We start from the raw sequence: 23,509 nt of genomic DNA on the forward strand, positions 1-23,509 counted from the left end.
AATTTCACAGTCGCATTGTGACCACCTCTTACATTTGAAGGAGAAATTGCATACCCCATTTAGTACATCGCACGTCGTGCGCTAGCTTGGTGGTAATATAAGGTGTGCAATAGGACGTTTGCACATGCATAACTCATTGCTGTCATGGGTAAATAGAACATTTTATCAGAGTTGTGAAAAGGGGTGATTATCTGCTGTTGAGCCAAGGGTGGCAGTGTTTCTGAAACAGGGCTGTTTTTGAACTGTTCATGAGCTGCTTTTGTGTAGGTGTATCATTCCTGGACAAATGGCACCATTTCCAATAACACATGGAAACTGTGGGGCACCATGTGCATTGATTTGAGGTGAATGTCCTCTACGATTATGTGTGAGGACTGACCAACGCACGACAGTGGAGCAGCTCAGTCAAAATGGTTTTAGGTGTGTCTAATATTACCTGCTGTGTATGGTGTTCTGAAGAAAACAGTTGGTGCATTTATGGTAATATAACATGAAGGTGCATTGGTAGAAAGGACGTCAGTGTGCACAACTGTATAGGGATTGGACCTCTGCAGGTTGGCAAAGGGTTGCCTTTTATGAAAACCTTTTTCAGCATCATCGAACGGCTGTACGTTGTAGTTTCAGATTAGAGCAAACAGCCTGCAACCATACTTGGAAGAATATGAATACCCTTCATACCATAAACCTCTAATCCTGGGGCTTTTGTTCCCACAGGGTAATTTTACCTGCCTGGTAAATGTTTGTCTGGTACAGTGTATCAAGTGGCGTTCCACTGTTATGATACATTTACTGGCTGGGGTCTATTGCTGCAGTTGCTTTTGGGAAGTCAGAACTGAGCCTCTTTTGAGGTGGTTGTTGTTGTTTTTATTTATAAGGTGCCACAAGTGTTTCGCAGCGCCGTACAAAGGATCAATACAGGGAGACAAAACTTGGCATAACATTGAATAAATAACAAAAATACAGTTCAAATAAAGAGCACCACAGATCAATACACATTACAGCTTAAATGTATGGCCCCGTACACACCAGAACGATCCTGATTGTTAGTAGATTGTTAGCAGATTGTGTGATGGTCGCACGATCTGTTGGAGCACACGATCTGCTAACAATCTGCTAACGATCTGCATCCAATCTGATCCCAATCCGATCTGAGTCTGTATCCAGTTGAACGGATCTTTTACAGATCCTACCAGCAGCAGGTAGGATCTGTAAAACGATTAAACGACAGCGGGGACGCGCATTGGATTGGAATCGGATCGGAATTGGATGTAAACATGCCCAATCTACATACAATCTGCATCCAATCGGTCGGAATTGGATCCAGATTGATGGAATTGAGCCCTAATCGTTCTGGTGTGTACCCCCCCTAAGAAGTGAGGACTCGATCAACATACAACTAGAGGCTTGAGGCCAATGATGGAGATGAGTACGCAGATGAAGATGGTCACTGAGTGTTGGAGTATAGGAGAGCTGTGAGTGAAATGTGAAGAGAAGTGGGCTTTGACAACAGGAGGGAAGAGGGCCCTGCTCGGAGGAGCTTACAATCTCTAGTAGGAGGCGGAGACGGACAGATTACAAGAGGTGCAAGTGGGTGGTGGTTAGATAGCAGGATGTAAACAGGCAAGGGGTCGGAGAACCAGCTAGTTTATGCAGTGGAAGGGTACGCTTTGATGGATAGGTGAGTTTCAGTGCCCGTTTGAAGCTTTGCAAGGTCGGGGAGAGTCTAATGGAGTGAGGGAGTGCGTTCCACTGAAGGGGTGCAGCATGGGCAAAGTCCTGTACTCTAGCATGGGAAGCAGTGATCAGGGTGGAGGAGAGACGACAGTCGTCAGCCGACCGTTGAATTAGAGACCCCTTGTTTGCAGGCTCTACCCAAAGGGTTTGTGGGATCCTGGTTGTAAATAGTCACTCTGTAAGCAGCTTTATCACCGAAGGTTTGTTAGTGTGTCTGTTTATAGAAGGGCATATGTTTGGATACCTTTTGATGTTAAAGTTCAGCTTTGCACTTTGCTCGGGATGCAGTTTATAACCCGGCGTTCAGAATCCCGGCGCCGGAATCCCGACCGCCGAAATCCCGACACTTTCTCCCTCTGTGGGTGTCCACGACACCCCTGGAGGGAGAATAAATTAGGGTGCCGAGCGTAGCGAGGCACCGGGCCCGCTGCATGGCGAGGGCAGCGAGCCCGCAAGGGGGGGCGATCCACGTCCGTGTCCCCCCCCCCCCCCTTGTCGGGATTTCGGCAGTCGGGATTCCGGCGTCAGGATTTTGAATGCCGGAATCCCGACCGCCGGGATTTCATACTGAATCACTTTGCTCTGTGTGCATCTCCATTAACCAGGGAACTGTCCTGTGCTTCAAAGCAGAGCGTGTCAGATAGAATTGCTGCTAGCTTTTCTCTCTGTGTTTGTTCCTATTTTTGCTTGCTCTTCAGCCAGAGAGTTCTACTGTTGCTAGCGTTTGATTGAGGTCGTGTTGAATGGTCCAAGTCTGTGGCGCTTTCCACATGTTCTTGATAAAGTCATCTGACTGAAATATTGAACAGCCAAAGGTTCTGCATGTGTTATTCTTCATCTTAAGAATGGAGTGTGCCACCATGATTGTGTGTGTGTGTGTGTGTGTGTGTGTGTGTGAATATTTCATGTTTTAATATAATATATCTGGATCATTGGTTGGTGCTTACCACAGGGGGTTTGACATTAAAGATCTCGGGCTGTCAGTGAATCCAATTTTAATTATTAGAACTACGTAAATCAGCTCATGTCTCTTCACACAGCACCTACCAGTGAATGACCAGACTTGATTGCTCTTTTGCTGTGGCTTGGCCAAGGGAACAGCAGGTACTGTGTCCCTGTGTTGCATGGGGTATAGGGATGCCAATCCCAGGGCATTTTTTCAATCCCGAGTATCTGGATTGAAAAATGCTCAATCCAGGCATTTGCATTGGCATCCCTAAAAGAAAAACTCCCACAGTCACCCACATTAACTTACTTGTGGGGAGCAGGTGGAGGCAGTCGGTTGGTGTTGCAGTGGAGCTAGTAAAGTGGTGGCAGGGCTGCTAAAAAGGCGCTGGGAGCAGGCAGCAAGAGGTTTCCAGCGGCGGTACAGCCAATCACAGCTCAGATACGGCCACCGTGTCCCGTCCCCAGCCGCAGGCAGCCAATAGTAAGGGGAGGGAGCCCTTGCCGCGTGACGTCAGCGCGACGCACGCGGGCTCCAACCTCCCCCTCCCTCTCCCACCGCGCCATCACACAGCAGCACGTGTAGTAGGCTGTGCCAGCAGGAGTCAGAACTGAAGCAGGACCGCCCGGCGCCCTATATCGGGATTCGGAAAGACTACAGTGAGTTCATTCTGCAGATTCTGCAGACGTTTGTTTAGGATTTGGGGGGATGAACCTTAAGCTCGGGACGCAGCCCGGCAGCTGTTTGCAGGGTAATGGTGGGGAGGTGTAGCTGTGATTTAACAGGGGGCGGTACAGCTGCTTTGGACAGGGCTAATTAAATGCCAACAGCTGCCCAAGACGTTGACTTATAGAGATAGTATTAAAGCAGCGAATTATACTCACCGATAATTCCATTTCTTCTTAGAGATCCCATGGCAGCCATAACACTGGGATATCCTCCCTCTCCTCTAGTTTAGACAGGATGTTTTTCTAGGGACCGCCCACCTGGTGGTATATAACCTCACTCCTCCCCTTCCTCCTTGTCTTTCGAGTGTCTCCGTATTTAGGTCCCTGGAAAAACACTACAAGGGGAGGGCATTCTGATGGCTGCCATGGGATCTCTAAGAAGAAATGGAATTATCGGTGAGTATAATTCGCTGCTTTCTTCTACGATCCCCATGGCAGCCATAACACTGGGACATACCCAAGCAGAATACAGGGTGGGAAACCATAAATGCAATATGATTTACTTAGCAAGTGACCTTGCAAGACAGGACCCCCAAGTGGGCGGTAGCAACATTTAAAGCATAATGTTTAGAGAACGTATGAATAGATGACCAAGGTGTTGCTTCACAAATGTCCTTTCTGGAAACCTGAGTCTTCCTAGGCCATGAAGTCTCCACAGCTCTGGTTGAGTGTTTCTTGATTAACACCTGAACCTCTCAAACCTAATTTTTTTTTTTTTTTTTTTTATATATATGAATATAATCAGGTCTCTAATCCATATAGAGATGGTCTGAATTGTGGGAACACAAGCTTCATATTTTCTTCTATGATCACAAATAAATGTTTTGATGATCTTATGTCATTCTGTTTAAGTAAATGCCAATACTTCGGACTAGGTCCGGTGTATACCAGTCTTCATCTCTCTTGTTCTTAGGTTCATGATGAAAAGCCAGTAGTACAATATCCTGATTCAGATGGAACCAGTAATCACCTAGGGTAGAAATATTAGCATGCGTCCTAGGTACAACTTTATCCAGCAAAAGGTTTAGATATGGTTCTTAAATCCACAAGCCTATAAATCACATACTCCAATCGCAGACATAATTGCTACTAAAAACACAAACTTCCAAGTCAAGAATTTTAGAGGATTTTCTAGTAATGGTTCAACGAGTTGTTTCATTAATGCATACGACCTAATTCAAGTCCCAAGGAACCACTAAGGATTCGATGGGCAGACACATTATTTTAATGGTGTAGCAGAATTTCTTAATTACAATACCATCTGCCAATCTCCTATCTAGGAGTACACTTAGGCCACTATCTGTCCTCTTTGGGTGAAAGAGTTAGGCCTGGAGAGAAACCATTACGCAGGAATTGTAGGACTTGCGCCATCGCAGAGTTCCTTATAATAGGTGTGCGAAAAAACTTCCTTTCTTGTAATAGAATCTGGGTTACTTGCTCTGACAAAAACTTCTGTCTTAACAGGTTCCATTCAAATCACCAATCCTCCAAGCATAATCGTGCTGGATCTAGATGGTATATCTGACCCTGATGTAGAAGGTCTGGCATAATTGGTAATGTCCAGGGTACCTGCATTGCCTTTTTTAAGGCTGTTGTGAACCACATTCTCCTTGGCCAAAATGGGGAGGACTGCTATATCCTCCCCCTGATCCTATTGGCTTTAGGATGCGACAGAGGAAAAAAGGAGGTAACACATATCCTAGGTGACAATTCAACCGAATTAGAAAAGGTGTCTACTTCATATGTTCTGGAAAGATAGAATCTGTAATAGAATGCGTCTGCTTCTTGTTGCCATGAGTTGCCATCAGGTCCACATCTGGCTGCCAAAACTTGTTTATGAACCACAAGAAAACTGTTGCTCAATTCCCAAAAAGGATCTTGATTCTGCTGATGTATTTGCCAATGTATTTTCTCATCCGGCCTTTGATGGTTCATATATGCTTATGACCGTAACATTGGCTGAAAAGACTCTAAGATAAGCATTGATCTATTCTTTGAAGTAATATTTTGCCTCTTTTTAGTTTGACGACATCAGACTTTCTTTAAAAGACCAGTTTACTCATCCTGTGCGATGTATAATGTGCGCTCCCCAGCCTGATGAACTTGTGTCTGTTGTCAGTATAAAAAACCAAGGTCGATCTGGATATAAAGCTGTTTGCCAAGCTTGTTTGCTCACAAGACTAGAGATGCTTTACCTTTGTACAGTTACTTCATATTTTTAAAGGAGCACACTAGATGACCCAGTGGTTCTTATCTGCCGTCAAATTTTATGTTTCTAGTTTCTGGACAACAGTTACTTCTTATATATGGAAAAATACTCCAACTTCTTATCTTCATCCTTCCTAGGAGTTTGATACCAACATTTAAAGAAGATCCTCGGCCGCTGTGTTAGACTCTGGGTCCTTGAACTTCTTTCTTTTGAAAAAGAGTACTTTCCTTCGTGTCTACACGTACACCCAAAAATTGACTATCCTGAGTTGGATGCAACTGCCTTTCCTCACAATATATGATCCAACCATGGCGCTGCAGGAACTTTATTACATAATTTCTTCTTCTGAACTGGCTGCAACCAGAACATTGTTTAAATATGGCCAATCTGAATACACTGCTCTCCCAGATGTGCGATCAAGGTAATTAGACCCTTGGTAAATATTCTTGGAAATGTAGCTAGGCCAATGGTAGGCAGGTAAATAGGAAGCATCAGTCCTGTATACAGAATTGTAGGAACTTCTTGTCTTCTTGACTGACTGGTATATAATACAGTACAGTATATGTTTTTCAGACTGAAATTTTCTTACCCTGACAATGTATTTAGGAGCTTTATCCAAGATAACTCTCAATCCTCCTGTACCTATCTTCCCTAAAGATGGGTTGGAGTAAAGGCCTTTCTTTCTCTGGGTAACGATTCTATTCACTTGATATTCACTTCCCGGCAGTCTGGACTCAAAATAAAATAAAAAAATTTCCTTTTGATACTGTAGAAAGGATATGTTGTAGTCTTGTTGAATTACACCAATGACCCATTTGTCATGAATAGACATTTTACTCTTTTCTACAAAAGTCAGAACCCAGACTCCTACTAGAATAGAGCTGTTAACATTATCTGGGTTCTTCCTATATGACTGCCAAAAGGAATGTTGTGATGTTCCAAAGATCCTCTTCTGCTATATTGTCAGCCTAGTCTATAGCTCTTGACATCCTTAAACTGTTGTCTGGATGATTTAGGTAGAGGAATCTATTCAGTCTTTCTGGGGTAGTCTGACAGACTGTCCCATAAGCTTAAGAATCCCAGCATCCTGCTAAGTAGCAGAGAATCTTCCGAGAGTAAAAGTCGCCAGTCTGTTTTTTTTTATTTATTTTTTTAAATGTGCATCTGCACGTCACATAAGTAACCTCAATACTCTTCTTGCAGTAACTCCAGCAGCCATGGACCAAGCTGAGAACAAGATCACGTCCAGAGAGGCTTTACATAGAAATTATGCAGAGCGGTTGAATTTATAATTTTTTTTTTTTTTTTATATCCTATAATCAGTATGCACAGAAGAGCACCAAACTCAGAGACCTAGATGCTGAAAATGGATACACCCAAATTTAACCCCTTGAGTGCCAAGTGAATCAGCCAAAACAGGCGACATTGCCAAAAAACATTTCTATTAATCATAATGACTTGTAATGTTTGGCTTATATAGGATAGATAATTTTTTTAAAACAAATGTGAGCTGTGCTTTTTTTTTTTTTTTTAGCAGATATTTTGCACATCTCCCACAAATGTTAACACTCAAAAGAGTTAATGGCCACTGCAGAAGGAACATGCAATTTAAGGGAATTCTCCAAACTTCTATCAACAGCGTCCTTAAAGGACACATTCTCCTCCAAGGTATAGTAGTTCCTGAAGTTCATTCAGTAGCAGCATCTACTTAAGGTATAATACACCAGTTCAGGATTTGCTCATCACCAATAGGATACAGGTGTTCTACCATGGATAATTGTCCTTGCTTTTTTTATCAAGGTTCTGCCATTCCTTGGATATTAACCCCTTCATCACTTAATGAATAGGAAAGCCTCTACTCAAACAAACACTCCTTAGCTGCCAAGATCAGATGAGATCGGGCCTATGCAGAGTGGTATGGCTGTAGGGATCGGGCCTATGCAGAGTGGTATGGCTGTAGGGATCGGGCCTATGCAGAGTGGTATGGCTGTAGGGATCGGGCCTATGCAGCATGGAATGCTGTAGGTCTTAGGATCTATAGTCAAATAAAAAGGTCTTGATTTTCTGAAGGCCACATCTTTATAGTTTATGGTTTTACGAATGTTTTCAAAATACTTTCTACCATAACGACATTAAAGATCCTGGTAACTTTATCTCTCCAGATCCATAACTGGAAACCTCTCCAGGAAAAACAGCACCTTCATAGTTAAAACCAGCCTGAGATCTTGACCTCTTATAACCCTGCAGCTCCAATGCAATAGATTAGGTTGACTAGACACAGCTGCAGCTTGTTCCTCACAGTCATCACAGAGATGCAGAGAAAGGAGCTGGATTTCTCTTAGGTGCAGGCACATTAAGAAAGATAACAAAAAAAGCCTATCACTAACCAGCTAAATAGAAATAAAAACACTAATGCCCTTAAAAAGGGGCTTACCTCGTTTGGGCATTTTCAGGCTTTTGGAGGGGGAAGGCATTTCCATCTTTCCAGTGCTCCAGCACAAGGAGAGACTTGCTTCTAGCATTTTTGCTGCAAGAATAGGCATCTCAGTGCCATTTTAAAATATGTATTCCTTCTGCACATGCGTACCCCCTGGCACGGCCTTCTGGACTTAGGAAGATGCCAGACATAGTAAGAATAGTGCTGATTATAAGTGCCAGGGACGCGACACAGCATCTGGCACCTGGCAGTTGCTGTACTGGGGTCATGCTGCACAGCAGGGCTCTCTGGCCATTCAGTAGCATTGGCTCTTAGCACTTGGTGAACTGCAGATACATAATGGCCCTTGGCGCCATAGTGGCTTGGTACTCTCGGCGTCCGCAATCCTCAATGCGGCTCCAGTGCAGTTTTGGCAGCTACAGCCGAATAAACAGACGGGCAGGACTCTATAAAGGCCACACTCCCTAAAAAGTACCAAGTTCTAGTATACAACGGGCAGGATTCTATACAGGCCACACTCCCGGATACTCTTCTTCCCCCCGGGGAGCCACCCCTTTCAGCTCCATGCTGAGATAGAGGTAAGCCCTAGTTGGAAAGAAAAATAACACTCCCTACCTATCCAAACTAGTTAGGAGACAGGAGAAAAAGACAAGGAGGAAGGGGAGGAGTGAGGTTATATACCACCAGGTGGGCGGTCCCTAGAAAAACATCCTGTCTAAACTAGAGGAGAGGGAGGATATCCCAGTGTTATGGCTGCCATGGAGATCGTAGAAGAAATATAATTAAACTGTGCAATATCCACAATGCAGGATTCATCATTCTTCACTGTTCTCAGGGTTACATCTTGGCCAAAATGTCCAATTTTGGAAGTGTCTCTGCGGCCAGAAGCTTTTTTTTTCTATATAAGGATTCAACTCTATGATCAGGTTTTGGCCAGCAAAAACAAACAAATAGCCAATCAGTGGCGTAGCTTCAGGGGTCGCAGATGCGCAGATATAAACAGACCGAGATTTTAATTTTGTTGTATGTAGGGGGGCCCCAAGCTGACCTTTCGCACCAGGGCCCACGAACCCTTAGCTACGCCCCTGGCTGCGCGCCAGGGTCCGGAGTTCAGACGCTGTCCGGCATTAAACTGCGCATACACAGTCAAATCCCGAGATTAGATATTACAATCCGGGGTTTAAAATCCTGGACATTTTGGGGATAAATCCCAGGATCCCGCTGATCTCTGGATTGGCCACCCTAATGGAGTAGCAGTCCCTACAACCAGCCAAAATACTAATTTTTGGGGCCCATTTAACACAGGTTTTTAGCTTTTAAAAACTTGAGTATAATTGTCATGCGCTTTAAAAATGACAGTCGGGAGCTACAATAACTGGATTGAGCACTATTTTCTATACTCAATGATTTTGAAATAAAGTACATAAAATCTGTGATAAATAAGCCCCTAGGGTTAAAGAACAAACTGTGTGTTTACAAACTTCTCGAATTCCTGAGGTTAATCTAAGGCAGGCATTCCCAACCACGGCCCTCAAGGCACATCAACAGTGCAGGTTTTAGTGGTATCCAGGCTTGAGCACAGGTGACTTAATTAGTACCCGAGTGATTCTGATTAAACCATCTGTGCGTAAGCCTGGATATAACTATAAAACCTGCACTGTTGGTGTGCCTTGAGGACCGTGGTTTGGAATGCCTGATCGAAGGGGTATATTTACTAAGGCACCAGTTTTCATAACTGAAGATGTTGCCTATACCAACCAATCAGAATCTACTTAGCATTTATCTAGCATATTCTGGAATATAATAGCTACAATCTGATTGGTTGCTATGTGCAACATCTCAGGTTCTAAAAACCCACACCCTGGCAAATATACCCAACAGCGTGTACTCAAGTGCTGTGTGTGCATCTGGCATTTCTGATTTTGTCAGTGAAGAGAAGCCTCCTTCCATAATTTATAAGACAATGTAAATGTGAGATTGAGAAATAGTAAAAGTACTGATGGTGTGGATTTAGACATAGAAATTGAGGATGGCACATTTTAAGTGCAACAAAATGAAGGGGATACATTTGGAGTATGCTGTTTGTGTTAAATTAAGTCAGCCACCAGTGGCAGCACTTTATGCCACTTACTAAACAAGAAGCACATTGCCACGCTTTGGCAAAAGACCATGAAACGCACCTCTTGCATGTGGACATTTTATTCCCCAGATTCTGAAAACCGTTCTTAAGGCAGTGGAGGTACCTTTTGGGCTAGGGACAGGGCAGGCTACCATCTAGTTCCCCCATAAATCCCAAAAGGGGCCTTAGCTAGTGTTTTTTTAAAGGTTCTTTAAAGATCTCGTTTTATTAATGATTTTTGTTTTTATTTATATATATTTTCTTTTTTTTTTCTTTTTTTTTATGCTTTTGTCCTTGCCTGTTTTTCCTCTTACCTTCTTCCCCATCCTTGATCCGCAAATATATTGACAACCCTTGTTTTATAACATAACTACAGTATTCCCTCCATTACCATTCTTATCGAAGTTTCTCCAGGTGCAGGGAAGTGTTTGTTTAGCTGGTGTGGGATTGCTTAGGGCCTAGTGTGAACTGCACATGCACTCTGATGTCTTGTGTTTTTTTTTTTTCTGTTGCAGTATTCATTTATTATGTACCCTTCATCTGTGCCATTATTTAGCATTCATATATATATTTTTTTATTTTTTGTAATTGAAGCATTATAAATCCATACAATACACACATTTTGTATATACTGTATGTAAAAACTACTGTATTTGCTGGCTTATAAGACTACTTTTTTCCCCTGAAAAACATGCCTCCAAGTGGGAGGGTCGTCTTATACACCGGGTGCACTTATATAACAAACTCTATATTTTCAGTGGAAATGTTGGGGGGGTCGTCTTATACGCCCAGTTGTCTTATATGCCGGCAAATACGGTATTTTTATTTTTTTGTCAAATAAGAGTATATCATAACAATATTATGGCAAAATCCTATTCTTCGGTTAGAAAAATCTATAAATATACATTGAGAAACAGAGGAAGGGCCTGCTGCCACCACAGTACCTCTACAACAAGTATTCTCATGTGGATGAAATGAGTTCCGACTCAAATGTTAGTCAATGAAATTGGGGGATCCTATGCATAGACCCAAGTTTCGTACCATGATGTGTTTTTAAAACTTCCCAATCTGCTCCTTTTAGTGATGGTGATGGGTTTTCGATATAGCTCTCCCAAGTGTCAAAAAATGTTTCAGTAAATTTTTTCTTATTTATAAGGATGTTTTGAGACACTTGTTTGCACTGCTAAGATGATCAGTAGTTTCTGAACTCCTTGCGTCACTTGAGTTACCGCTGGCATAATGCCAAACATTGTCCACTCAGAGGTTTAGGTGAAACTAGATACTAAGGGGGGTATTTTGGTTTACTCCTTCTGGAAAATTCCATCTTAGATGGACAAAATCATCTGCACTGCAGGTGGGGCGGATGTAACTTGTGCAGAGAGAATTAGATTTGGGTGGGGTTTTACTTCAAAGTGAGATCTATATTACAGTGTAAAAATAAGTCAGTATTTTCCCTGCACAGAAACAAAATAACTCACCCAAATCTAATTCTCTCTGCTCATTTTACATCTGCCTCCCTGCAGTGCACATGGCTTTGTCCATCTAAGAAGGAATTTGCCAGAAGGAGTAAATCTGAATAACCCCCTAAGTGTTGTCAAATATTTCCATATTTAAACCCCAAACCCCTGAACTATTAGACATTCCCACAAGCGTATTCAGCATTCTTAATTTGTCATGTGTGAGGTTTTTTTAAACTTTTTATTTGCCCAATTGACATTCATGTATGCACACCTTGTACACATACTACACAACTGACAGTGATTCACAGAATCCTTCTCTGATTTGATCAAACCAGCCTTGGCTGCATCCCAATCCCAGCCATTCTCAGGGGGCAGATGAAGAAAACTTTTTGCTGAACCCACAGTAGTTGACCACTTGTTTGCGTGGATGGAGGTCATCCTGTGCATTAGGGATGCCAGCATCTGGACAAAGCTGTTTGTTCATAGTGCCTTGCTAAGTAATTAGAAGCAGGCTACAATTTCTTCACCGTTGGATAGGATTCTGATAAAACCACACCAGCTATTGCTGAGTTCTTTTCAAAAGAAAGGTGCCTTTGAATAAGAATCTGACTCTGTGTGGATTCTTTGCGTTGGTGAGAGCTCTGCAATATGCATGGGGTGGATGACCTGGAAGGCACTGTACACCTTCCAAGGTGGAATCTGTGCTTAGTCACAGATATTATTATTATTATTATTATTATTATTATTATTATTATTATTATTATTATTATTATTATATATTTTTAATGGCTTTGTAAAAGATACCAAAAAAGCAAATGACCACCTAAAGTGGATAACTCATAGTATAGCTTTAGTTTAGGACCTTCATTCTATCTCCAAATGCTGCAGCTCTTAATGATAGTGTGGATATGGAAATTGAGAATATACCCTCTTTATGTAGTAGCTTTTGCCTCTTGATGACCTATTTTTGCTGGTCTGTGCAACTGTTGTAAGGTTTCCAGTCTAATAAGCCCTACACACGCGGCAATTTCACTGCATTTTCTAAGCGATCTGACTAGATAACTTGTCGCTGTCGCTCATTTGAGAACACTGGCCTTGATAGATGGCTCGGCACACATCGCTGTGTGCCGAGTGATCTTGCTGAATCATCTAGCATCGCTCAGAATGCTCATCAAATCTCCCCGTGTGTAGGCTCCTTAGGAAATCTACCCCTAAGATACACAGGTCAGAATCGTTGACCTTGTTTATCCGTGTTGGAAGCATTTGAATATTTGGGGGATGCGGCTCTGAATGCTGGTCTGATTATGACCAGAATATTGGCTTAAGATGTATCTGCCAGTAGCACACACTGTAAAGGTGCCCATACACTCAGGATCAGTTTGCACCCCACTCCCCACTGGCAACAATTATATAATCGAGTAACACCTCCCCCCAGACAATGCTGCTCAGTGCCCATTTCTGACTAGTCACATGATGCGTGATGGGCAAATCTCAGCTCAGCTCATCAATGCAAAATAGCTACTGTACTATACAAAAGAGGTTGACTTGCTTCAAAATAAATGTAAGGATGGAGAAACCTGTTCACTAGAATGGTCATTCGTATTTTACCATGTCATTGGGTGTTTCTTGGGCAGGGTGAAATAGAGGATCATTCATCTACGTTCACAAAATGGCTCTTCTTCTACTGAGCTACAGTAAGCACGTGCATCAAATGATATTGAGCGGGCAGCTTTAGAACATCCCTATGATATTCAGTGTCCCTGTATGAAACTGAAAACAGAATGTCTGTCTGTATTCAAATTCTCTTTAAATCCATTTAAGGACTCAGCACCTGAAGCTCCTCGTTGCCTTGTTTCTAACATGAAAAAGTTTAAGTTTATTGAGTGATAAAGTGCAGAGATAAACATTTACCCAATCGGCTCCTTATATCTATTAGCCAATCTTTCTCGCCCCCAGACATTAGTTTATTGTACTCTTAACTTCCCATTGTAACCACCTCAAATACCTTTTTCATTTTTCTTTGGTCCTAAACTGCCCAACCCTGGCTGTCCAATTATGTGGAAATAGCCATTTACAGTTTCTCATTGTTCAAATGGTTTTAAGTGTAATATTTATCAATAAGTTATTAATTGGGGGAAAGTTTTTTGTTTAATATTTGTCTGGTTATTGAAGACTCTCATACATGTTTTCTCTGTGCAATGCAGGTAATTTTCCATGATGTCAGTGCCCTGACAGATAAGTTGTTCCCGATAGTAGAAGCCATGCAGAAGCTCTTCAGTGCCGGCACTGGAACTTACTACAGTGACTCCATCTTTTTCCTGTCTGTTGCTCTACATCGCATAATGCCAAAAGGTAAATGATTTTTTGCACATACAGCCCCATCCTATTGTAAATAATGAAATATACATACTGTATTATGAAAGTTTTTTTGTGTCAAGTGTATGTTTTGTGATATTAACACTTTCATCATCAGGATAGGCTCCCCCCCACTAAGTATTTAAATTCTAATGCTGTTAGTGGGCCCGATTCAGAGATGATGGTAATGTGAATTTTTACACATTTAAATGCTGCGTGGGTTATTTTGTTCAGGTTTAGCTATTAATAGACCAAAATCAAGGAAGATCGAGACTGCTACAATAATGCAAAAGCATATATAATAAAAATAATCATTAGGAAACCGGACTTGTCCTATGTTATAAAAGGCTAACGCAGCTCTGTTCAGGCATGCACTGACATTACTGTTCAGATGTTTTGTCATTTTGATGGACTGATAACTACAGTAGTTTGTCTGTAAAACTGCTTGGGAAGTAAAATATAGTTTTGAGGATACTCCTAAATTATAATTTTTTATTATGTGTGTTATTATATGCTTAAATTAATGTATTAATATACTCATGCTGACTTACCGGTAATTGCTAATAACAGCACAGTACAGTTGTCGCACAGGGAACACATACCCGCCAAGCTGCACAGCACCTAGGCAGCCATCAGTGGCACCACTGGTTATTGCAGCAACCAGGTGGGTAAAAGTATGAGCACAGTATGAGGTTACAGTGTGGGCAAAGACAGCACAGTTGTAGCAGTTGTACATATGGCTGAGTGCACAGCTCCTAGGCAGCCATTGCGGCGCCATCTTGAATCATCCTGAAGGAAGAGCCGTGGGTGGTGGTGATGGGGGGGGGGGGGGGGGGGAGGGGTAGAAAAAGTCAGCCAGTAAGGCCGAGGGACAGTCAGTGGGGGGGGGGGGGGGGGGGGGAGAGGAGGAGGAGGAGGAGAGTCGACTCAGAGTTACCCGGGGCTGATGCGGCCTGCTGAGGGGGATCCTACCGGACTCTGGTTGTATTGCTGTAGGTGATGTGCCTCCTGTCCTTGCCGGGGGGGGGGGGGGAAGGGTCCCTTCTCACTGGGTCTGCTTGTGCCCGGCCTTCTGCGTCCATAGGGAAGGGAAGTGGAGGGGATCTGCCTTCCCGGGGTGTCCCCCCGGCCGATAGTGTGGCCGGGGGCATCCACGCACTACCTTCCCTGGCCATGTGCCTCCCGGCATCCTCAGCGCTCTGCCTTCTCCTGTGGACGAACTTGGTCCGACTCCGCTGTTTTGAAAGGCCTCCTTGTATCTGGAGAGGGTACACTGTCCGGTCGCGTTGGCAGGGGGAGCCCCAGATAGCAGGGGGAACAGCAATGCGCCGCTTGAGGTCCACCCAGCAGGGTGTACATGCCAGCCGCGTCAGATCCAGCAGGAAAGGCTGTAGGCCTCAATTCACCGGAGGTCACAGGCAACTCGGGCGTCGGAGTGCTCAGCGGGTCCCGGGGGAGATGCAGAGGGGTGAGTGGTGCCGGTGTGGTGATCTCACACCCACCCAGTGAGGTGAACTACAGCAGGTCAGCGGGGAGCTGAGACACAGCATGTCATGCTCAGGCTGCTTTGTCCTCTGCTTGCGGCGCACGCTTCCTCCACTGCCTGCCCGCCTCCTCTGACTGTCTTTTGCCCCCCTCCACTGCACGCTGCTCCTGAGGCCGGGGATGGTGGAGCTCCGTGGATAGGGAGACGGGGCTTCACATGCATGTGACCATCCCCGGCCTCTTCCGGAAGTAATCTAATGACTCCTAGATATTTTTATATATTCTTTTACTGTAAAGCAGTTTCTTTATCTTGTGCAAAGTTTTAAGTTGGTACAGGGCTTGTGTACCCTTGATTATTATGATCATGATGACCAGGGCTAAGAGGCTTAGGATGGGTGGCACCCTACCAAGACTATTTTCTAGTACCGCCTATAAAATGACACAAGCTGGTACTTTTGTATGTCCATACTTTTATTTCTCTTCACAATTTTATAAATATCCAGCTTAGTTTTGTCTGTTTGGATTATTCTTTTATATTTATATCTATTATAGTTTGCACACCCACAAAAACAGCTAAGCCATTATTGATCAGAGATCTATTTGAAGATTCTATGGCGGAAAACCATTTTAAGAAATTACATTTTTATATGAATGATTTATAGATCCAGTGTGTATACAGCTTCCGTCTCCAGAGCAGTCATAGATGTACAGTCTGAATACAGATATTAAAGGAAAAATTAGACAAACTTTCTCCCCAAAAAAACATGTTAATGGTTATAGGGGGATATTCAATTGGTGTAAAGAATTGGCGCCAATTGAATACCCCCTATTTCCATTACCACTGATGAATAAACTAATACTTCTCCAGCTTTGTCTAGCTAACAGTTTTAGAAGAGGCCAGATGCTATACCAGTCACAATGTGGCTGATCTAGGCATGCATAACCAAGAAATCTGCACGGACTATGATAGAACCTCCAACAATTCTACTGGGTGGCAATGTATCCTGGTATATGGAGGGATGGTTTGTTTTCTACGCTGGACTTTTGGGACAAGTTTATGTAATAAAATATGAACAAAATAGAATTTCAAATAGTATCGAACATAAGTTTGTTGTGTACACAGTACACAGTTGGCAGTACGGATGGTGTAATGGTTAGCATTACTGCCTCACAGCACTGAGGTCATGGGTTCAATACCCACCATGGCCCTAACTGTGCGGAGTTTGTATATTCTCCCCGTACTTGCGTGGGTTTCCTCCGGGTACTCCGGTTTCCTCCCACAATCCAAAAATATACTGGTAGGTTAATTGGCTCCCAACAAAATTAACCCTAGAATGTCTGTGTGTGCATGTACATGTGGTAGGGAATATAGATTGTAAGCTCCACCGGGGCAGGGACTGATGTGAATGGTCAAATATTCTCTGTAAAGCGCTGCGGAATCTGTGTGCGCTATATAAGAAACTGCTAATAAATAATAAATAATACACACAGACCCTGCAATTCGGGTGAAGAAGAAAATAATCTGCAGCAGAATACAAAGACTCAAGAAACAAGTGATTCCTCTAGTGCTTGTCTCTCAGAAGAGAATTGGGTTTTATTCCAAACTTTCTTTTATACAGAAACAGAAGGATTTCAGTCTGCCGAATCTCAGAAGACTCAATTAGTTTGCAAAGACAAAGTATTGTGCATGAAGTATTTAACTTCCATCCTCAGGGCTTTAGATTTAGATTTCTTGGTATTATTATTTTCACATATCATTTTTAGAACATGATTGCTTTTTCATGTGTCTCAGCTAGTGAATTGATATCTAGTTTACATACCTACTTTTGACCCCTTATCTACTAGGGCCTGTACAAAAGTAGTATCGATGCTAGCTCAGGAAGCAGGAAAATGTATTCTGTCACCGTTTTCTACCAAGTTGATGTCACCAAAATATAAACATTTTCAATCACGACATTCATAATGTTTTTGTCCCAATGGTGACCTTTCTGATGCAGGAGCATAATAGGATTAGGCATTAAGGGTTAAGGTTGGGTGACAGGAGGCTCAATAAGGGTTAGACACTATAGGGAGGGTTAGTGATACTTACTAAAGGTAGCACTGTTGGATCTGCTTGAAGTCCTCATTATCTGACCGCCAGACCCTGAAGACGTAGCTAGTCACCGCAACATTTACCACTAGACCACCAGGGAAGTTTGTTGACATTCTAGTGTTGCTATGATGAATGCCGACTTGCTCATTCTTATTATGATTCGGTACTTGTTTAGTTTCACGGCGGCCGATATATCAAATGCAATATCGGCTGATATATCGATTTTTTTTTTTTTTTTTTTATAATTTACCTGTTCATAACCCCACTATCCACTACGCATGGAGTTGATTTTATATAGTGTGGCGAGCGCAGTAATCCAGGTCCCCTCGCAGGGCTCGCTACACTCCGGGCTCGGTGGCTCGCTGCGCTCGCCACACTATATTACATCAACTCCGTGGATAGTGGGGTTATGAACAGGTAAAAAATCGCATCGGATTGGCCGATATATTGGCCGCCGTGAAACTAAACAAGTACCGATGATTCTTTGTCTTGACTGGTAACCGACAGATCTGTCAAGGTCATTTTAGAATATCTTGGAGTATAAGCAATTATCATCTCTCCTCAGTTTCATTGCTTTAGTCCACTAACTACCCAAACCATGAAAGTGTACGCAAGGCAATAACTTTGGTACTTGTTTCCTAGAACGGCCACAATCGTGAGTGATCGTGGCTCTTAATTAAGGGACACGATCCTCACGATGTGGCCGATTTTTTACAATTTTTTCACTTTGATTGACAGAAATCGGGTCAATCGGTCGGTCGCGACCAATTAAAATCGGCCGCGATGCGACCGACCGATTGACCCGATTTTTCCATAGACTTCAATGTTAAAAAATCTTTTAACATTGAAATCGGTCGGTCTTGTGCCATTATAATGGCACAAGATGAGATGGACTTGATTAAGTCCATCTCACATAGGGAAAAATGATAAAAAAGGTGAAATGGGCCAATATGACCCATTTCACATTTTTTATGTGCCCGCCATGACCCCACGATAGACGTGAACCCGAAGCGTGGCGAGCGCAGCGAGCCCGCGAGGGGCGGCGGTGCGCGTCCTCCGACCTTTTCATTCCCCTACTATCCACTAGGGCGTGGAGTGAGAATATAATAGTGTGGCGAGCGCAGCGAGCCACCGAGCCCGAAGCGTGGCGAGCGCAGCGAGCCCCGCGAGGGGACGCGTATACCTGTGAAGTTAGACGCGTCCCCTCGCGGGGCTCGCTGCGCTCGCCACGCTTCGGGCTCGGTGGCTCGCTGCGCTCGCCACGCTATTATATTCTCACTCCACGCCCTAGTGGATAGTAGGGGAATGAAAAGGTCGGAGGACGCGCACCGCCGCCCCTCGCGGGCTCGCTGCGCTCACCACGCTTCGGGTTCACGTCTATCGTGGGGTCTAGCACACTTATTAACATTTGGGGGGGCAATTTAAACAAATCTGGTGAAAAAAAAAAAAAAATCGGGTGAAAAATCGGTCGATCGGATCGGTCGCATCGTATGCGACCAAATCGCATGCGATGCGATCGATCCGATTTTTTATCTTACGACCACAACGATCTAAATCGTTGTGGCCGTTCTAGGAAACAAGTACCATAACTTTTTAGGAGGCATTGTTTCAGCGAGTTGCACGGATACCAACACATTTGCCCACATCTGTAAATCACTTGTGGCCATTCTATAATGGCAACAAAGGGTTCAAATGTGACAAGTGTTTGACTGTTGCATGCCTGAACTGGCGGGAAGTTTTCCACAATTTTACTGTGAGGGGTACTAAATGAACATTGTATTCCTACATTCATTGGATTTTGTTTGCTAGTAATGTGAATGGATTGTGCTCCCTTCATAGAAGATGCTCATGAGAGGCCTATAAATGTAAGGAAATTCCCAATCATTACATTTACCCTAGCGCTGTGAGATAGAATAACCAAATTTTACAAATTATTATCTGCTCATCAGGCCCTTCTCCCACTCTGGGACAACCCGGAAGTTCCTGCTGGAAAATAGATATTTTCTTAAATATTGGGCCAAAATAGATCTGCTATTTATTAACCCTTTCCCGGCCGGGCGTTTTTTGTATATTTTTTTTTTTTCCTCCTCGCGTTCAAATAAGCGTAACTTTTTTAATTTTCCGGCTATATAGACACATGAGGGCTTTTTTTTTTGCGGGACAAGTTGTACTTTTTAATGGTACCATTTACTATACCGTATAATATTCGGGGGAATCAGGAAATAATTCAATGTGGGGTAAAAAGGAAAAAAAACGCAATTCCACAATTTTGCGCTGGTTACGGTTTTTTTGGAGTTCATAGTTCGTTTAAAATGATGGGTTATCTTTATTCTATGGGGTCGTTACGATTCCGGTGATACCAAACTTATATAGTTTTCGTTACGTTTTACCACTAAAAAAAAATAGAAAATTTTACGTTTTTTCTAATTTGCGTCGCGTCGCCATGTTCTGCGGCTTATAACTTTTTTATTTTTCCACCTACGGACCTAGGTGAGGGCTCATTTTTTGCGAGCTGAAGTGTACTTTTTAATTAATACCATTATGGGATATGTGCGACTTTCTGATCTCTTTTAGTTACATTTTTTTGGGTAGGCGATGCGACCAAAAAACGTAGTTTTGGCGTTGGGAATGTTTTTCCGTTTACGCCTTTAACCGTGTGGGATAACTAATGTTATATTTTAATAAATCGGACTTTTAGGAACGCGGCGATACCAAATATGTTTAATTTTTTTATTTTTTATTTATTTTTATTTGTGAAATGGGGAAAGGGGGGTGATTTGAACTTTGAATATTTTTTTATTTTTAAACTTATTTTTTTTTTTTTTTTTACTTTTACTACAAGGCCCCCTAGTGTACTTGACCACTAGGGGGCGCGATCGCCTGTACTAGGTTCAGCCATAGAGCTCTATGGCTGAACATAGTGATTTTCAGCACTTCCTATTACATCCTGCCTCAGGCAGGATGTAATAGGTATGCTGACATGGCCAGCACAGGGGTCTACATTAGACCCCAGGCTGCCATGGCAACCGATCGGCACCCTCCGATCTCGCCGCGGGGGGCCCCGATCGGCGCCGGAGGGGGGCGCCCCCCCTCCGATCAGCTATTTAAGCACTGGGGGCGCTTTGCCCGGGGTGCTTAAAGGGTTAAACGGCCACGATCGGCGAACTCGCCGCTCGTGGCCGTGAGAGCAGGTACCTGGCTGTAATATACAGCCATTACCTGCTCTCTTTCAAGCCAGCTCACTCCGTGAGCTGGCTTGATTCCCCCGCAACCGACTCATGACGTGTATATATACGTCATGTGTCGGGAAGGGGTTAATGATATCTCCAACACATATAATTTCCCAACGTTTGCGGAGCTGCAAACAAAATGACATCCAAAACACTTTTTATATTCACTCGCTGGTATATGACCCCTTCGAGATTAGCCCGTATCTATCAAAGTGTCTCTGATTCTTGTTGGTGGGTCAAGAGGCACCTTGCTTCACATTTTTTGGTAATGTCCTAGAGTGATTACCATATAGAAATTCATTCATGGGCTAATATCACAGATTACAAAGCTAACAATTCAGTTTACCCAGGCCTTCCTCCTACTATCACAAAATATACCTAAAATATCAAAAGATGCCCAGAAACTTATATGGTTCATGACCAGTGCAGTAAAGATCAAGATTGCCCTTCATTGGAAGTCACAAACTATTCCATCTAGGAATGCAATATTGGCAGCAATATGGGACATGTACCACATGTCCAGTATTGTGGAGGACAAACCGTCTCCTTTAAAAGAGATATGGGCACCTTGGCCATTACACCATAACCTCCCCCCCTCATTTTCTCTTGGGTTATAAACTATACAGTAGGATGAAGAGGACAGGAAAGAAAAGGCTTACATGAAATAGATAATATAGGTAGGGTTGCGGAGCACTTCATTCCCCTATGGCATGGGTGGGGAACCTCAGGCCTGGGGGCCGTATGTGGCCCCCGTAGCCAGTCTGAGTGACCCGGCGGCTTTCCCGGGAGTCAAGTACAGGGGAATTCTCGAGAGATTCCTCTTAATCAACAGCAGCCGGAGACTGTCAGTCCTATTCAGCGGCAGCTGCTGGAATGTGGGACGGCTACAGCAGGACAATTTGTAAGAGGAATTTTTACATATGGCCCCCGAAGGATTTTTTTCCCCATACAAACGGCCCTTGGCACAAAAAAGGTTCCCCACCTCTGCCCTATGGGGATCTGTAACAGCAGCAACAGTGGAGTAAAGTGTAAAGAGTGTTTAAGCATATGAAATAGAAGCGGCGTCCTTTCCCATCCCTGTTGACCCTGTGTTATGTTTTTATTGTCCCCCCCCCCCAAAAAAAAACTTTTATTGATGCATATGTCTATAGATGTATTATCTGTAAAATCAGATTCTCCATAACTTCTCTTCTCTTAGGTCAGATATCTGTGCGCCTTTTGAAAGTGAGAGAGAAATGTCATCTTTACTATATTTATTATAGACTGGAACTGTATGATAGAGGCTTCTTCAATTCAAAGGTCACTTGCTGAGGCTTCAGCACTAAAGGCTGCCCATGTCTGTTCTAATGACTAAAAGTTCCCGCTATAATATCTCATTATCGTTCATTCTACTGAGGAATTTCCATTGCAGCCACAGAAATAGTCAGGTCTTCAGGCTGACCTATCAATCCTTTTTTAATGTTTATACATTTTTTTTGCTACCAATGCTCTTAAGGACACACTTTCAACAAAGGCTGATAACTTCCTTTGAATGGTACTATGTACTTGCTTCCCTATTGCATTTCACATTGGAGCTGAGAATTGTTACCGAGACATTCCATATCCATTGGTTCATCTGTAAAGTACTGTGAGCGGTTCACTGAACTCATTAGCACAGACCTTGGCAAAGTTTGCCAAACATTGGGGAAATTAGTCAAAAAATTTTTTTTTACGTGCATATAAATAAATAACAATACAACACTTCTAAATGGTGTAAAATGCGGGCGTGCTATAGATAAGGTCGGCATGCTTTAAAAAAAAAAAAAAAATAATTAGGGACCATGTTTTGAAAAAGGCATGTTGACCTTCAATTGTCATGTTGACCTTATTACTTGTGTCAAAGTTTTTGTCAATGTTTACCTAGACATTCTGCCATCCACCCAGATACTATAACATGAGCTTTATGGATGATTTAAAGTCTTTATAGGAAGACTTTCTTTTCAAAGGTCCAATCCTTTTTTTTTTTTTCTTGACAGTTGATGCCTCAAATGAAGGGATTACCACCAGTTATACCCATGACAGGATGGGCTTATTCTTTCCGGGGAACACGGTTTTACAAATTTGTTGTGGTTTCCCTCTTATCACATGTAACCTTTTTAATTGTTACTTGGCCAAAAGACACTCATTGTTTGTGAGTGGCATCTGTGCTCTAGATAGAAGAGACCAGCAGTCTTTCTATAGCACTACTATTGTAGATCCAAATAAATGTGCCAAATACTAGCCATTCCTAATGATAAAAGGGCGTCACATTTTTGATAGGTATTAGATTGATAGGTATTATCTGATGGGACTGCCATGCTATGGAATTCTATCCTTATGTATCCCTCCTATTATCCCTATAGATTGAAAGTTTGTAAGCAGGGCCCTCCTACCTCCATGTTGGTTTGTATCTACCCAGTTTGTTTAATTGCTGTTTTTTCCAATTGTAAAGCGCAACGGAATATGCTTTGCATATAATATATAATGTAGTCATCCAATCATGATTTGACTGCATCAGTGGAGATTTAAATTTTTTTTTTTATAATTTTTCTGTTTTACTCCCGCTACTCTTTGGTCACAGAAATTACATTAATGATCAGCATCAGGGAATTACTGTAGGTTTTAGAGAACAATGGTATAATCCCCAAATAATGTATTACTTCTAAATAAGTGTGTGGTTCATCATTGACGCCACA

General features: G+C 42.8%; 1 protein-coding gene across 1 annotated transcript in view; it reads left to right on the forward strand.

The window, feature by feature from the left end:
* Positions 1–23,509, forward strand: part of XXYLT1 (xyloside xylosyltransferase 1) — a 242,156-nt gene that overhangs the window by 32,006 nt on the left and 186,641 nt on the right. Inside the window, exon 2 of the mRNA XM_083177567.1 lies at positions 13,838–13,985. Coding sequence (XP_083033693.1) covers positions 13,838–13,985 — 148 coding nt within the window. The remainder of the gene's footprint in view (positions 1–13,837; positions 13,986–23,509) is intronic.

The sequence above is a fragment of the Crinia signifera genome, chromosome 3 (genome assembly GCF_055691185.1).
Source record: "Crinia signifera chromosome 3, ASM5569118v1, whole genome shotgun sequence".
Lineage (NCBI taxonomy): Eukaryota > Metazoa > Chordata > Amphibia > Anura > Myobatrachidae > Crinia > Crinia signifera.